This window comes from Tursiops truncatus, chromosome 11 (genome assembly GCF_011762595.2).
Source record: "Tursiops truncatus isolate mTurTru1 chromosome 11, mTurTru1.mat.Y, whole genome shotgun sequence".
Taxonomy (NCBI): domain Eukaryota; kingdom Metazoa; phylum Chordata; class Mammalia; order Artiodactyla; family Delphinidae; genus Tursiops; species Tursiops truncatus.
The window spans coordinates 4350520-4367129 of NC_047044.1; the positions used below are offsets into that span (position 1 = coordinate 4350520).

Genomic DNA, 16610 nt, shown 5'->3' on the forward strand with positions numbered 1-16610 from the left:
GCGTGACCAAAAAAACGACCAAAAAAACCCCAAATATGGGAAATGCCCATTAAAACTACACTGAAATACTATTTTCACCTGTGAGATTGATCAACATAAAAAAGTTTGATAACACTTTATGGGGAAAGAGACCCTTGCATTCACTGCTGTGGGTGTGTGAATTTGTACCAGCTCTGTGAAGGGCAATTCTAGCAGTTGTACTTCTTCAGAACGTTACATACACATGTATATGAAATGATATATATAAAGAGTTATTCATCGAACCACTGTATGTAGCAAGCAAAATTGGAAACAATTTGCACAAGACTATGTTCAATAAAATTATAATACGTTCATAGAATGGGACACTATGCAACCTTAAATAAGAATGAAGCTCTTTATATACAAGTGTCAGACAATCTCCAAGATACATTCAGTTAAAAAAAAAGTAATAAGTAGACTAGAGTGTAGTATGTTACCATTTATGTAAAAAATGGGGAAAGAAGAGATATATGTGTGTGTTTGTTTATGCAAAAATATTTCTGGAAGAATACATAAGAAATTGACAGCATCGATTACCTCTGGGGAGGATAACTGGGTGGTGGTGTCTAGCAATGCCAGGGAGATTTCTTACTCTTTACTCTTGTATTTTTTGGATTTTGAACTCATGAATATTTTACCCATTCAGAAATAAAAGCAAAGGTTAAAGTATATTATTTTCCTTATCAGTGAAAGGCAACTTAAAAACTAGGTATAATCTGCATAACACAAAAATTATAGAGGATCTACTTGTAACACTGAAACAGTATTTCTTGAAACAGTTGAAGCTGGCTCAGTGGAATGATTGGTTAGCCCTCAGGGCAAATTTTTAATGCCAAAAAATTTCTCCTTTTCCTAAGCCATGTTCTCTGGAACTTTTATTTAATGCTATTTAAAAATTCCTCCAACTCCTTGTTTTATATAAGATCCCAGTTGTGCCAGCCGTGGTATTTTTTCAGGAATGCAACCTCCAAAGTAGGCATAGGATTACTGCACTGAGCAACCACTGTAAGCTATAAGTTAAGGAATTTGCAGGCTGGAAATAGAAATTATAGTCCTTCCAGAATAGGAATTTGATTGTAAATCAAATGTAAATAGGTTATTTGATACTAAATTTACTTTTAGAAGAAGTAAATTATTTTAATAAACCTAGAAACTATCAAAAAAAAACCCTGTAATTCTATGAATTGTTGCCCATTGCATTTTTAGAATTGAAGGTCTATAACATGGTGGTTATTGAGAATATGGACATTAAAAAAAAAAAGAACATGGACATAGATGTTTGACCAACTTTTGGTTTAGGAATTTTAGTCCCTGTGTATGACTTTAGGCAAGTTTCTTAATATCTTTAAGCCCCAATCTATAAAATGGAAATCATATTTACCTCACGGGGTTGAAACATAGAATTGAATAGCATAAATGCACTCTGTCAAGCACAGTATGGTAAATGGTTGCCATGACAACAGCAGCAGCCAACGAAGCAATGAAAGTAAAAAGAGTCTCAGAACACCGTTTGTCCCTCTGCTCTGAGACAGGAAGTTGACTTGCCCAAGTATGGCTGGGAAGAGAGAGTTGGCATTAGAACACCATGTGTATTATGACAGATTCTTAGCTCAAAGTTCTCAATACACTTCTCTCTCTTCTCTCCAAGCCAGCCCATGGATTTTTTTCCTTTGTGTTACATTTGGCTTTTACATATCGGAAACACAAGTTAATAAATGTTCATTTTGGGAAAAAGAGCTCAAAAAGGAAAATAACCATCCCTAACATGTCCTCTAGAATAGAGTTGCCAGATAAAATGTTTGGACATACATTTAAAAGTTATTTGTTGTTTATGTGAAATTCAAATTTACCTGGGCATCCTGTATTCCTATTTGCTAAGTCTGGCAACCATACCCTAGAAAGATCTGCTGAGTATTGTGGTACATATGCCATATATTTGCTAATCAACTATCTTACCCTTAACCTTTACAGGTATTGGTGTGTGTATAATTGAGTCTTTACTATGAGATCAAAATATATTTACTTAAGTTCACTTTTTTTTAATCGTATCACTTTTATATTTTAATTTAATCTAGAATTCATTTTAATATGTATTATTAGATGTAAGTATTAGCTTTTTCCCCCTAAATGGTTAATTACCGGTCCCAACATCATATATTGAATAATTTTTCTTCTTCCTACTTATTTGATCGAATTTACTGATTTCTCATCAGAGTCTAAATTATTTATACTTTGTTCTTTTTTCACCTAGTATAATGTGTTATCTCTAATTATTATTTGTAGCTATCTTATTGTATATTTATATTTATTATAATAATCTTTATTATAATCTATAAAAGAATAATTTCTTTTAGGAAATAGTCAAGATATACATTATAAATAAGTAAACTATTAGCCCACAAGCACTATAAAATCATCATGTATAAAACTACACTCAGGTTCTTCTTCCTAGATCTTGATCCCTCTCCTGTATTCTTCAATTCTTAGTACCACTATTCTAACCAATGAAATTCTGTTTTCTCCTCATGGATTTCCTTGTAACCTCTACAATTCCCAAGGTTTTCTGATTATACCACCTAAATATTTCTCAAATCTTTTTCCTTTTCTTCACTGTAGGTATTGGCTGATTTCATACCATCACCTCTGGCTTCACTTGGACCACCCCATTTTCTAGATACTTGCCAGATTGGTGTACTTAAAGTTCATATCTGACCATTTCACTCTCCTGTTTGCTGTTAGACTGTTCAGTGCTAATCCCCCAGCCCCCTCCACAAGCCCCATCAGTCCTCATTTGTATTTGATCCACATTCTTCCTGTGATGACATTCTGAGAACTCTGTGATCTGCCCTGTCTACCAGCCTCATTCTTTCCCTTCTTTCTTGAAATACAGACACATAGCTAGAGCTCTAGGAGTCGTCTTGGACTACAAAATGACTTGAGATTGTCATAAAAGAAACACTGACACACACATCACTAGTGACACACTGTAGATGTAAAGTAAGCTTTATTTAGAACAACTTAAAAGCAGAGAAGCAGTGGAGCCTGTGTATTTCCTCAGCTTTCATTCCACAGAGGTGGGCTTTGGCCAGGCAGAAACAGCGTGAGCTAAAAGTGTTCCAGGAGGGGGAAGCTGCCTCCATACCACTTTATATTTTTATGGGGAGGTCGGAGGAGTAAGCTGATCACGTAACAGTGGGCTTCCTGGTCAGGGAAGCTGCTTTCCAGACCAACCAGAGCTTATCTACAGGAGTTCAGTTTCCATGCCATGGCTGTTGGTATCCAGTAGAGATCTAGTGTCCTTCCAAAGTTCAGACCTGATGAGAAAACTCATTGCCAAGCTAACCGTTGGGAGGGGAGGGAGCCCCCAGGGCCTTCCAGAAAATAAGATGCCTGTCTCCCTTGAGGAGTAATCCAAGTACTAAGGATGGTAGAGCAATATTATGGGAGTCTTTTTTTGTTAACTATGCAACCACCATACATACGCTGGAATGTTTACCTCTGTAATTGCAAGAGAGAAATAAACTAAGTTTTCTGTTAAATATAATTAATGTACTTCTAACTAGTACCTCTGATAAGATACAGTGAACGCCTTCAACTCCACTGGAAGCCTTCTGTGAACCTTCCAGGCTGGGTTGGAGCACCCAAGTTTTAAGCTTCCAGATTACTCTGTGTTTTTATTGTCTCATACTTTACATTGTACTGATATGTTTATATGTTTCTTTTTCCTACCAGCATGACTCCCTAAGGGTCAGTACCATATTTCACTCCCTTTTGGTCACTCCAGTCCCCAGTATAGAATGTTTCAAACACAGCAGCCACAAAGAGAATGTTTGACTGAATGCAGGAATGAATGAGATTCCTGTTAGCTTTTTTTAAAATTAGTTCACATTACGTGGTTTTAGTCCTCCACAGCCTGTCTCCTCTGCTTTGACTAATTGATTAGAAACATTCGCAGAACACTGAGAATTGCTTTCATTTATTCTGTAAAGCATATGGTTACTCATAGGGCTATAAACTTTAAGCTATTTTATACCTTTGACTCCATTTAAGTTTTTTTCTTGGTCCCAGTTTCATATTCATTTTAGAGAATGTGATATTTTTGATATCCTAAAGTAACTAAGGCTGTTTTCATAGTATGTCTTTGACATGTGATGTCAGATTCTTTAAAATACAGTATTATATAATACAAACTATGAGATATTAAATACAAATACTCCTGGTTTTTTCTTCTCAATATTGAATATGTTTAGAACTAATATATAATTTTATTTTGAAATTTTTAAATTGCTGCTAATTTGTTGCCTAGAATTGTTTGGGCCTTAGCAAAACAGGGTTTTGTATTTGAGTTTGTTGGCTGGTGTCCCTCATAAGCTAGTTATCTTATTAGTGGAGTTCAGTAAGTAGTTTTTCTCATCTACAAAGTCCCAGCTGTGAAAGTTGTCATATTACGTTCTGTTTTTATCTTTATGTACATTTCTCCAAGGTAAAATATTTTTAATTTTTACAGACAGTAGCTCTTGATGGAACGTTATTTTTAAAATCTGGAGTCATCTCTGGAGGGTCAAGTGACTTAAAATACAAGGCTAGATGCTGGGATGAGAAAGAATTAAAGAATTTAAGAGACAGGAGAACTCAGCTAATCCAAGAATTAAAGGTAAATCCATGTTGTAAAAATTGTAGAATACCAAGTAGAGTAATTGTGTTTTTAAGCTAATTTCTTGGGTAATAAAAGTACCATGCCTATAGTTTAAAAGATTCAAATTATGCAGAATGGAATAAAGTAAAAAATAAAAATCTTTCCCTTACCCATCCTTACATCTCAGTGGTATTTGTTAAACATAGTTTGATACATAACCTCCAGAAATGTACTCTGTGTATGCAAGCATATGTGTTATTTTTCTGATTTGTTTTATTATGGACTTTTGCTATTGATGGTGTTTGCAGCAAGCTTTTTCACTGAATACCATAACGTGGACATGTTTTCATTTTAGCATATAGAGAACCATTTTATTTTTAATGAATCCTGCCTGGCGTTTCATTATATAGATTTTGCTTATTTAACCAGAGTCTAAAAATGGACATTTGGTTTTTGCTATTACAAATGATGCAGCATTAAACTTTCTTTAGAGAGGGAAAATAACACAGTGCCTAAGAATATAAATCCTATAGCCACACTGCCTGAGTTTGAATCCTGACTCTGCCACTTACCAGCAGCAGTATGACCTTAGGCAACTTACCTTGCCCCTTTCTACCTTAATTTCCCATCTGTAAAATGGGGATAATAAAAGGACCTTCCTTGTAGAATTATTTTAAAGATTAAATCAGATATTCCAGGTAAAATACTTAAAACAATGCCTGGCAAAAATCTAAGCATTATATAAATGTTTGTTGTTATATCTTTACTTGTACCTCTAAGATGATTTCCTACATGTGGAATTTCTGGGTCTAAGGATGTGTGTATTTAAAATGTTGATAGATACAGCTAAGTTCCCATCAAAAGAAACCTGTAGTAGAGTGTGTATGTTCCTAGATTGCAACACTAGATACTAACAAATATTTTAATCTTTGCCAATCTGGTAAAGAAAAAAGTGTAATCTAATTGTTTGAATATGCAATTCTTAATAACTGAGGTTGAGCATTGACTCATGTATTTATTGGTTCTTTGTAATTTTTTTCTTCTGTGAACTTTTTTTTAAAATAAACTTATTTGTTTATTTATTTATTTTTGGCTATGTTGGGTCTTCGTTGCTGCGTGCGGGCTTTCTCTAGTTGCAGCGAGCGGGGGCTACTCTTCATTGCAGTACGCAGGCTTCTCACTGCAGTGGCTTCTCTTGTTCCAGAGCGCAGGCTCTAGGCACGTGGGCTTCAGTAGTTGTGGCACACGGGATCAGTAGTTGTGGCTCGCAGGCTCTAGAGCACAGACTCCGTAGTTGTGGCGCCTGGGCTTAGTTGCTCCATGGCATGTGGCATCTTCCCGGACCAGGGCTGGAACCCATGTCCCAGGCATTGGCAGGTGGATCTTAACCACTGCGCCACTAGGGAAGTCCTCTTCTGTGAAATTCTTATTTATTTCCTGTGCATGTTTTTCTATTAGGTATTTGTTATTTTATTACCTACTTTAAGAATTATTTGTATTATAAATAAATTACCCTTTAGTCATGTATGTTGTAAATATATTCATGTTCATGTTTCAGTATTTCATGTTATAAATATATTTTCCCCATTTTTTTTTTTCTTGCGGTATGCGGGCCTCTCACTGCCGTGGCCTCTCCCGTTGCGGAGCACAGGCTCCGGACGCGCAGGCCCAGCGGCCATGGCTCACGGGCCCAACCGCTCCGCGGCATGTGGGATCCTCCTGGACCCGTGTCCCCTGCATTGGCAGGCAGACTCTCAACCACTGCACCACCAGGGAAGCCCCGGAAATATATTCTCTATTCAACTTTTTTTGTCGGCTATATTGAAATGTAATTTATATACAATAAGTCACCAATTTTAAGTGTATGATTCAATAAGTTTTGACAAATGTATGTAGTCGTGTAACCACCACCAAAATCATGATATAGAACATTTCCATAACCCCCCAAAATTCCTTTGGGCTCCTTTGTACCCCCTGGACCCTCTGGACCCTGGCAACCCAATCTACTTTCTATCATTGTAGCTTTTTCTGACTTAGAATTTCATATAAATGGAATCATACAGTAAGTAGTCTTTTGTGTTATGCTTTCTTCATTTAACCTAGTGCTTTTGAAATTCATATTGTGTGTATCAAAAGTTTATTCCTTTTTGCCATTCAGTATCTGTTTGACATTTGACCTTGTTTTATCATACATGTATTTTTAATCTTTATGTAGCCAAATTTATTAATCTTTTATAATTTCTGGATTTCAGTGTCATGCTCAGAAAGACCTTATTCTTTCTGAAAATGACAAAAGAAATTCAATAATGCTTCCTTCCAAAGTATCATTTGTTGAATATTGTAATCCCACACACACACTTACTTGAAATGTCAACCTTAACAGATACTAAGTCAGTAGAATGCTTTTAGATTATTTATTTTTCCTATTTAGCTTTCTTCCTTTGTGTATACAAATGACCAGTTTTTGATTCAAGGAGATATTCTGGCAAGGTTACTCCGCTAATTTTAATCTTTCTCTGTAAGCATAAGACTGCAAATTATGTTTTGATCTAAGTAAGATATATAAATAAATATTCAGCTTCTAAAGATTTTACAAATTTAGGCCTAGGCACAGAGAAAGTTCTAGGAAGGTGGCAACTTGAAATGAATCTGGCTTCCTATCCATGTTTATACTAAGCTCTTTACCTGTGTGTCTCACCTGAACCTAGTGGGGAGTTGGGTGCAAATGATGTCTTGGGTTCTGGGGGAGGCCACCAGGAAAAGCTGATGCAGGGCTTCTGTTGATGTTTGAAGAGTGCTGGGAGAAGAATCAGGACATAGGGGAATCCTGGGGGGGAGGTTAAATATTTGTCCCATGTGAATATGCGTAGTCTTGAACCCCATGAAGCTAAATATTAGTAGGTTGTGGCCTCCCTATTCCTGAGTTTGGGAGAGGCCAAAGAGACCAGAGAGACGTCTTTTCCTCCGTCTCAGAGTGGGACACTGACAGTTTTCTGTTGTAATTGCTGGCCTTTGGGTGTAGAGACTGCTTGTGGGGCAGCTGCCATTTAGGATACCTTAATACCCAGACCTGATCCTCAGTAGGGAAAGAAATGCACAAATGCATTTGAGGTGTTCCAGGAGCCATCAACACTTGAACAAAAAAGTAGCAGTAAGGAAATACAATGTAGTGTCAACCCTCTCTCTGTCCCCACACACAAAAAAAGACTTTCTGGCACTAATAAATGTATTTCTAAACTATAGAATGCTGTAGGTGGATTGAGGGATGGGATTGCCATTATTGAGAACCAAATTAATAACCTGGAAGACCAAGTGGAACAGTATCTCAATGAGGGGGAAAAATCACAAAGCTAAGGAAATCATGAGAAAAATAGAGACTTTAAGAGAATAATAAGTTTCAGAAAGAGGAAAGGGAGCACAGAGGAGAGGAAATAATTAAACAAAAAAGAAGAAATGTCTCTAACTGAGGATCCACCTTAATTTACCAATTGAAAGGACACACGCAGTTCCATGTAGGTTTAATGAGAAAAGCCACACATTAATACAGAAGTCCTAGGTTTTAGAGGCAAGGCTAAAATACGAAAATACGCCACCCCCCTTTAAAAAATATTCCTTGTATTTTTTTTTTTTTAAATCAAGCTCGTATCCGACTACAAAACTAGATGAGACTGGAATAACAGCTATAGGCAACCGAGGGAAAAGGGCTACATCCCAAGATATCATTTACCTTTCAGGAATCTGCAGATAAGCAGATTCAGAGATAATGTCATGCACATACTCCATGTGACAAAAATACCAGAGAAAGTACTCTAAGCAACACATGGATTAGAACAGACCTAATTATAATAAATGAATAGTGCTAAACTGACTCAGCAAAACCTGGGAACTAGAGATGGAGACAGAAGTAAATATGTTCCAGAGGTCTTATCTGTGAGGAGATGAAGAAGTAAGAATATTCTAAAGATTGTATCTTGGTGGGACTAGAGTGTTTAAAAGTACACTAACACAGGAACAAATAACAAAAATAATGCATGAAAAGAATAAAAGATAAAAAGTAAGATGGAGGAAATAAAATTTTTGTTTATTAGTCATTACAGTAAACATGAGTGGATTTAAGTTTCCCATTAAAAGACCAAGATCATCATAGCTTAAAATAAGGCAAAACTCAGCTAAATGTCATTTGTAAGAAATTGTCTTAAAATTGAATGTTGAAAATTATGGGATGAACACCTGGCAAATGCAAACAAAAAAGAACAGGAGTGACAATATCAGACAATGTGAACTTTAAGGTTAAAAATCCTCACCTATAGTAAACTTTCAATAAATATTTATTGAATGAATTGAATAAAGAAGGACATTATATATTAAAAAACAAGATTTCCATTTTAAACCTCTTTGCAGCACATAGTACCTAAATATTTAAAGCAAGGATAGTTAATAAAAATGAAATTATAGTGAAACATTTCACTGTATGTCTTTCAAAACTGGACAGATCTAGTAGACAAAAACAGTAACTTAGAGGAATTGGTAATACAATCAATAAGCTTAAATCCAGATTCTATTTCTAACACTTACTAGCAGTGTGACTCTGAGTAAGTTACTTAAATGCTTTTATGCTTTAATTTTCTCATCAATAATAATGGGGATAATAATAGTACCTATTTCATAGCATTGTTAAGAGGATTAAGTAGGTTAATGTAAACTTTACAAAACAATAAGTGCTCAATAAATGTGAGATATTATTTAAAATAACTATGAAACACTAAAAACTGATCATATGCTTGTCCACAATGGAAACTTCAATAGTTTTTTTAAAGTAGAGATTTTTATACGTCATCTTGATCATAATTTAATGAAATAGAAATAGTGACCAAAAAAATCTTTGTCTACATAAAAATTCAGAAACGTACTTGTAGATAGTTTGGGGATCAAACAAGCAATCAAGAAGAAAGTTACAAAATGTCTTGAAAATGGTGAATACAAAATCTTTGAGATACAGTAAAGCTACATCAAAAGGAAAATACCTTCATTATTAAAGAAGAAAGATGAAATATAAGGGAATTTATTACTTTAAGAAATTAGAACCACCACAAAATAAACAGCAATAACGGAAATTTTTAAAGCTGCAATTAACTAAATAGAAAACTCCAAATAGAAAAGGGAAAAATGAATCTAAAGCTGGTTCTTTTGAAAGACTAATAAAATAGATAAACTCTTTGCAACTCCAATGAAGGGAAGAAAAGTTAGAAGTAATCATGTACAGATCAGGAATGAGAAAATTAAAATAATTTTAAGAGAATCTTACAAGCAAATAATTATATAGTAAAAAAAATTGAAAATCTGTAAGGATGATGTTCAGAAAAATATAAATTGCCAAGATCGACCAGAAAAAAAGTGGAACATTTGAAAAATGAGGCAGTGGCAGGCAGTGGTGTAGTTGGTTGGCCCAGTACCTATCCACAACCTTTGCCTTCCTTGCTTGCCTCTATTGTAGAATCATAAAAAACTAAAGCAACTTGATTTCCCAACTTTCCTTGTAGCTAGTGGTGGCCCTGTGGCAGTTTTGGAGATATAAATGGGAATGTTGGTATTATCTTTTGCATTTTCTTCTTCCTGACTGGAACGCATTCAAGAGGCTTGGAGATGCAGCAGCAGTTTGGCACCAAGAAACAGCAAGCTTGAGTATAAAAACCATTGTATTAAGAAGCTGAAAGTTGATGCCATTGTTGAGGAGCTGCATCACTGTAGACTGCTTTTGTGTGATAAAAAAAAAAAAAAACACATTTTTTTAAGCCATGGTTAGTTGAATGATCTCTCATTGAAAAAAGACTCCAGGAATATAAAATAGTGCAGCAGCTATGGAAAACAGTGTGGTGGCTACTCAGGAAATTAGAAATAGAATTATTGTATGATCCAGCAATTCTGCTTCTGGGTATATACCCCAAGGAATTGAAAGCAGGGTCTGGAATAATACCTGTACACCCATGTTTATAACAGCATTATTCACAATAGCCAAAAAGTAGAAGCAACCCAAGTGTTCATCAGCAGATGAATGGATAAACAAAATATGGTCTCTACATATAATGGAATATTATTCAGCCTTAAAAAGGGAGGAAATTCTAACACATGCTACAAAATGGATGACTCTTGAAGATGTTAGCTATGTGAAATAAGCAAGTCACAAAAGGACAAATACTGTATGATTCTACTACTTATATGAGGTACCTAGAGTAGTCTCATTCATAGAGACAGAAAAGTAGAATGATGGTTGCCAGGGCCTGGGGGATTAGAATGGGGAGTTGTTTCATGGGTCTAGTTTTAAGTTTTGCAAGGTGAAAAGAGTTCTGGAAATTGGTTGCACAGCAATGAAAATGTGCTTAAACACTATTGAACTGTACACTTTAAAATGATAAAGATGGTAAATTTTATGTATATTTTGCCACAATTAAAGAAGAAAAAGACTGGGACCAGATGGGTTTATAGCTCAGTTCTGTCTAATATAAGTCTAATGTTACATAAGCCGTTCTAGATCACAGAAAAAGATGGAAACTTCTCAGTTTATTTACTAAAGGTAGTATAACTTTTTTAAATATAAATTTATTATTTATTTATTACTTTTGGCTGCGTTGGGTCTTCATTGCTGCATGTGGGCCTTCTGTAGTTGCGGCGAGCAGGGGCTACTCTTCGCTTTTGTTGCGGTATGTGGGCTTCTCATTGCGGTGGCTTCTCTTGTTGTGGAACATGGACTCTAGGTGCGTAGCTGTGGCGCATGGGCTCAGTAGTTGTGGCTCGCAGGCTCTAGAGTGCACACTCAGTAGTTGTGGCGCATGGGCTTAGTTGCTCCACAGCATATGGGATCTTCCCGGATCAGGGCTTGAACCTGTGTTCCCCGCATTGGTCCGCAGATTCTTAACCACTGCGCCACCAGGGAAGCCCCAGTATAACTTTAATATCAAATATTATAAAGATACTACAAAAAATAAAACTAAAGACTGGCTTCCCTTGTGAGTATAAATATGTAATTTCTAAATTAAATATTACTATAGAGAATTTAGCAATGTAGTAAAAGAAAAATACATCTGCTGAATGAAATTTTTTCTAAGAATACATGGGTATTTCAGTATTAAGTGATCGATCAACATAATCCATTACATTAACAAATTAAAGGCAGGAGAAAAATCATATGATCATACATAAAAAGGCATTTGATAAAGTTCAGCAGCTAGTCCTAATTAAAATTCTAAGTAGAAGAGTAATTGGTGGAAATCACTTCAATAAAATAAAAAATAGCTCTTACCCAAAACTAACAGAAATAATTGCTAAATGGTAAAACATAAAAACTGTTTTAGTTAAAATCAGGAAGTAGAGATATGGGCTATCACTGTTATTATTTAACATGATCTTAGAAGTTATATTAAATATAGTCACAAAATGAAATAATTTGTATAAATTTTTGAAAAGAAGAGAAAAATTGACTCTTTGCTGATAATAAGACTGTAGTTTAAAAACTACTAGATTTAATAAGATAATGGAAGGGCTATATAAATAAACAAAACTGTGTAGTTTTTCTCTATACTATCAAAAAGCATCTAAAAAGGGAATAATAGGAATAGGAATTCCTGCTCACAATAGGAATAAAGATAAGTATAAAGGCACAGTAACTATTAGAAAAAAAAATCTTATTGAAGGACAAAACAACTGAAAGGAAAGACATACTATATTCTTGGGTTAGAAGTCCTCCAATTAATATAACTTCAATGCAAGTTCAATTAAAATATTACCAAGAGGGCTTCCCTGGTGGCGCAGTGGTTGAGAATCTGCCTGCCAATGCAGGGGACACGGGTTCTTTCCCTGGTCTGGGAGGATCCCACATGCCGCGGAGCAACTAGGCCCATGAGCCACAATTTCTGAGCCTGTGCGTCTGGAGCCTGTGCTCCGCAACAAGAGAGGCCGCGATAGTGAGAGGCCCGCGCACCGCGATGAAGAGCGGCCCCCGCTTGCTGCAAGTAGAGAAAGCCCTCGCACAGAAACGAAGACCCAACATAGCCATAAATTAATTAATTAATTAATTTTTTTAAAAAAAGGAGAACAGACCACTCAAAAGTCATAAGGAGAGAGTGCTTCCTTTAAAAAAAAAAAATATATATATATATATATATATTACCAAGAGGGGGGACTTCCCTGGTGGTGCAGTGGTTAAGAATCCGCCTGACAGTGCAGGGGACACAGGATCAATCCCTGGTCTGGGAAAATCCCACATGCTGCAGAGCAACTAAGCCGGTGAGCCACAACTACAGAGCCCACGTGCTGCAACTACTGAAGCCCACGCACGTAAAGCCTGTGCTCTGCAACAAGAGAAGCCACAGCAATAAGAAGCCCACACACCGCAACGAAGTGTAGCCCCTGCTTGCCGCAACTAGAGAAAGCCCAGGCATAGCAACGAAGACCCAACGCGGCCAAAAATCAATAAGTAAATAAATAAAAAAAATTTTTTTAATTACCAAGAGGACTTCCCTGGCCTGCCAATGCAGGGGACACGGGTTCGATCCTTGGTCCAGGAGGATCCACATGCCGCGGAGCAGCTAAGCCCGTGCGCCACAACTGCTGAGCCTGCGCTCTAGAGCCCGTGCTCCGCAACAAGAGAAGCCACCGCGATGAGAAGCCTGCACACCGCAACAAAGAGTAGCCCCTGCTCGCGCAACTAGAGAAAAGCCCACGCAGCACCAAAGACAAAATGCAGTTAAAAAAAATAAAAGATATATATATATATATATATATATATATAAAACCAAGAATTTTTTATTTGATAAAATGATCCTCTAATTCTTACAAAGGAAGAATTTCCTGAGACTAGTCAAAAAATAGGTATAACAAAAGAGAGTGTGGTAGAACTTGTGGTAGTATTGTATGTTACCAGCATACAGAATACTATGAAAAGCCATTGTAACCAAGCTGAGGTGGTATTGGCATAGGAATGGGCAGATTAATGAAAAAGAATAAGGACTTCAGGAATAGGGCCCAGTATATGTGATAATTTAATATACAACTAAAATGATGTTTTAGTTTGGTGGGAAAAGGTTAGATTATTTAGTAAATGGTATTGGCACATCTAGGGAAAGTAATTTTGTGCCCCATAATACGACATATAAAAATAAATTCCAGATAGATTGAAAATTTGAATTAAAAATATTTTAAATGAGGATACATTTTTTTTAAAGTTTAAAATGAAGACTATAGGTTCTGCAGTATCAGAGAGCTCTATAAATGACTTGAAAAAGACATGATAGAAACATCTGGGCAAAGGATAAGAGTAGTCAGTTCATAGAAGAAATCCATATGGCTAGTAAACATGAAAAAATGCTCAATATAGAATATAGTACTCAGGGGAACACAAATTAAATTAGTGTTACTTCAGACATATCAGTAAGACTTGGGGAAAATGTATATGCTGGTAGAGTTGTAAAGAAACACATACTCATAACGTTATTTATAGAAATGTGAATTGTAGCCTTTGGGAAAGCAGTTGGTACCAGCTAGTATAATAAAAACATGAATACCTTTGACCCATTAAGCTCACTCTGGGGAATCTATTGCATGGAAGTAAAAACACCAATATTTAAGGGTATACATACAAGTATGTTATTGCGGCACTGTTTGTGTTGGCAAAAACCTGGAAACCAAGTGAATGCCCATCATTACGAGAAGAGTTAAATAATTTTGTTACAGTCACACTGTGGAATAATACACAGCCATTAAAAGACTGAATTCAGAGCTTTATCAGTTGACCTTTGTGAGTAACTGAATGAGAAAAGCAGGAGGCAGAAAAGCATGTTTAATGTGATTCCAAATTTGTAAAACAAGACTGAAAAAAACAACATATATAGGTGAGTATGTATACACGTTTTCATATACGGACTTGGAGTAAAAACACAGAAGAACATATACTAGCAAGTTAATTTGGTTGAGTAATAGGGTGGGTGAAGGGAGAAGGAAATGGATGAGGCAAGACAAGGATGCACTAAAAACAAGGCAACACATATCATATGATCTCATTTATGCCATTTTTGTGCCTTGGGTGGAACATGCACTCCCCATTCCTCATCTTCATGCCCATTTCCTGTTAGGAAGATAGTTAGGTTTTTGAGGATGTTGTATGGCATCTTGGTTACTCCAGATGACTTATGTACTTAATTGCCCAGTATCAGAAGAAGGGCAGGTGGAGTGTGGATGCGGTTATATGTAAAAAGCAGTGAATTATGTCATATGAAAGCACTGTGAAAAGTAAAAGTGTTGTCTGTTATAAAATATTTTTATATTTCCCTTCCTTTTTAGGATTTAATGAAGACACTTCGCAAGGAAGCAGATTTGAAACAAATACAGACTCTAGTACAAGGAACTCATACACGACTCAAATATTCGCAAAGTGAACTAGAAATAATTAAAAAGAAGCACCTTGCTGCTTTTTACCAGGTAACATAGACTTACATAAAATTTGATGGAAATTAGAACCAGGACATAGAATTTCAGGAATTACATTTATAAAGCACCATGTAGTTTTTATACTTTTCCCCATGATTGAGGTATATTATAGTTCTTTAAGTTACTTTATTTTTATGGTTGTTAATGTTGTTATCCAGTTGTACCTGAATTTACCTTATCTCACAGATTCTCTTTTTATTCTGAAAGATACCTATCATGTTTTTGGCTTCACTATATAAAGCTAAAATGGCCATGTTAAAAAGACATTTTTTTCTCTTTTGTAATCAGGAACAATCTCAGCTACAAAGTGAACTGCTAAATATTGAGTCGCAATGTGCTATGTTGAGTGAAGGAATCAAACAACGGCAACGAAGAATTGAGGAATTTGAAGGAAAGATACATAAGGTTATGAATGATATATTATTACTAAATGGCATGTGGAATATAGTTCTAGACCAGATACCAAATTTAGGGCTTCTTCAATATGTGCTAAAGCAAAGTTTGATAAATGCTAAGTTCTATTGGTTTGCCAAATTAATTTCCTTGTGTTTTTTTTGAGAACCACTATTGCTAATCTCAAGAGAAAATGACTAGTATACATGGTTATTCTCTTCAGCTCTCCAGCCTCTCCTTGTCCATTGTAAAATTTGCAGCCACTTTCTTTCTCTCACTGCCCTTAACACCAAGAAGGAAAGAACTTTGTCATTTGTGTCATCTTTTAAGGTTGTGTATTTACTCAGTAATTTTTTCTTGAACATTTATTATATGCCAGGCACAGTTGCTTGGCTCTGGGGCACCAAAGATATGATCATCTATCCTCTGCTTATAAAGTGACAGACACTTTCTGGTTTAATTCATTCCGCTGTTGCTTATCCCTAATCCTTAAAAAGTTGTTTGTCACACCATCGCTCAATAACTTTCACCCATTGCCTCTGGTTCTGCCTTTTACCACATGATTTGAAACTACACTTATGTTGCCCCTTAATTATCTCTTTTCCAGGTTAAATACCCCTAATTCCCTAGTTATTTACATTTACTATGGATCTAAGACCAATTCTGGTAACCAGCCTTTGGGTACTCTGTTATTTGTCAATGCCCAGAACAAAAAATAATGTAAAAATACTATCTGACCAGTTCAGAGTACCCTGGAACTCTGCACATAGAACTATAACTTTCCATGGCTTGGATTATCTACTTATACAATTTATAGCTTACTGTTGTGTCAGTCATATCACTTTCATATTTAATTTATATTAAACTGAAATCTGAAAGTTTTTTAACATGTCCTGTTGTTAAAACAAGTCTCTCTTATCCTATAATATTACATAAATGCAGGGCTTTAAAAATATTAATGTTAAATGTTATTTTGTTAGATATGGCTCATTCTAGTTGTTCCAGGTGTTTTGAGTCTTAATTCTATGCTTCAGTCCTCTTGGTTTTACACTGCTTAAGACTCAAATATACTCAAATATAA

The 16610-nt window shown here is 35.7% G+C and overlaps 1 protein-coding gene across 1 annotated transcript in view; it reads left to right on the plus strand.

Moving 5' to 3' along the window:
- Nucleotides 1–16610, plus strand: part of SMC1B (structural maintenance of chromosomes 1B) — a 74557-nt gene that overhangs the window by 33919 nt on the left and 24028 nt on the right. Inside the window, exons 11-13 of the mRNA XM_019944565.3 lie at nt 4529–4675; nt 14990–15127; nt 15425–15541. Of these exons, the coding sequence (XP_019800124.2) occupies nt 4529–4675; nt 14990–15127; nt 15425–15541 (402 nt within the window). The remainder of the gene's footprint in view (nt 1–4528; nt 4676–14989; nt 15128–15424; nt 15542–16610) is intronic.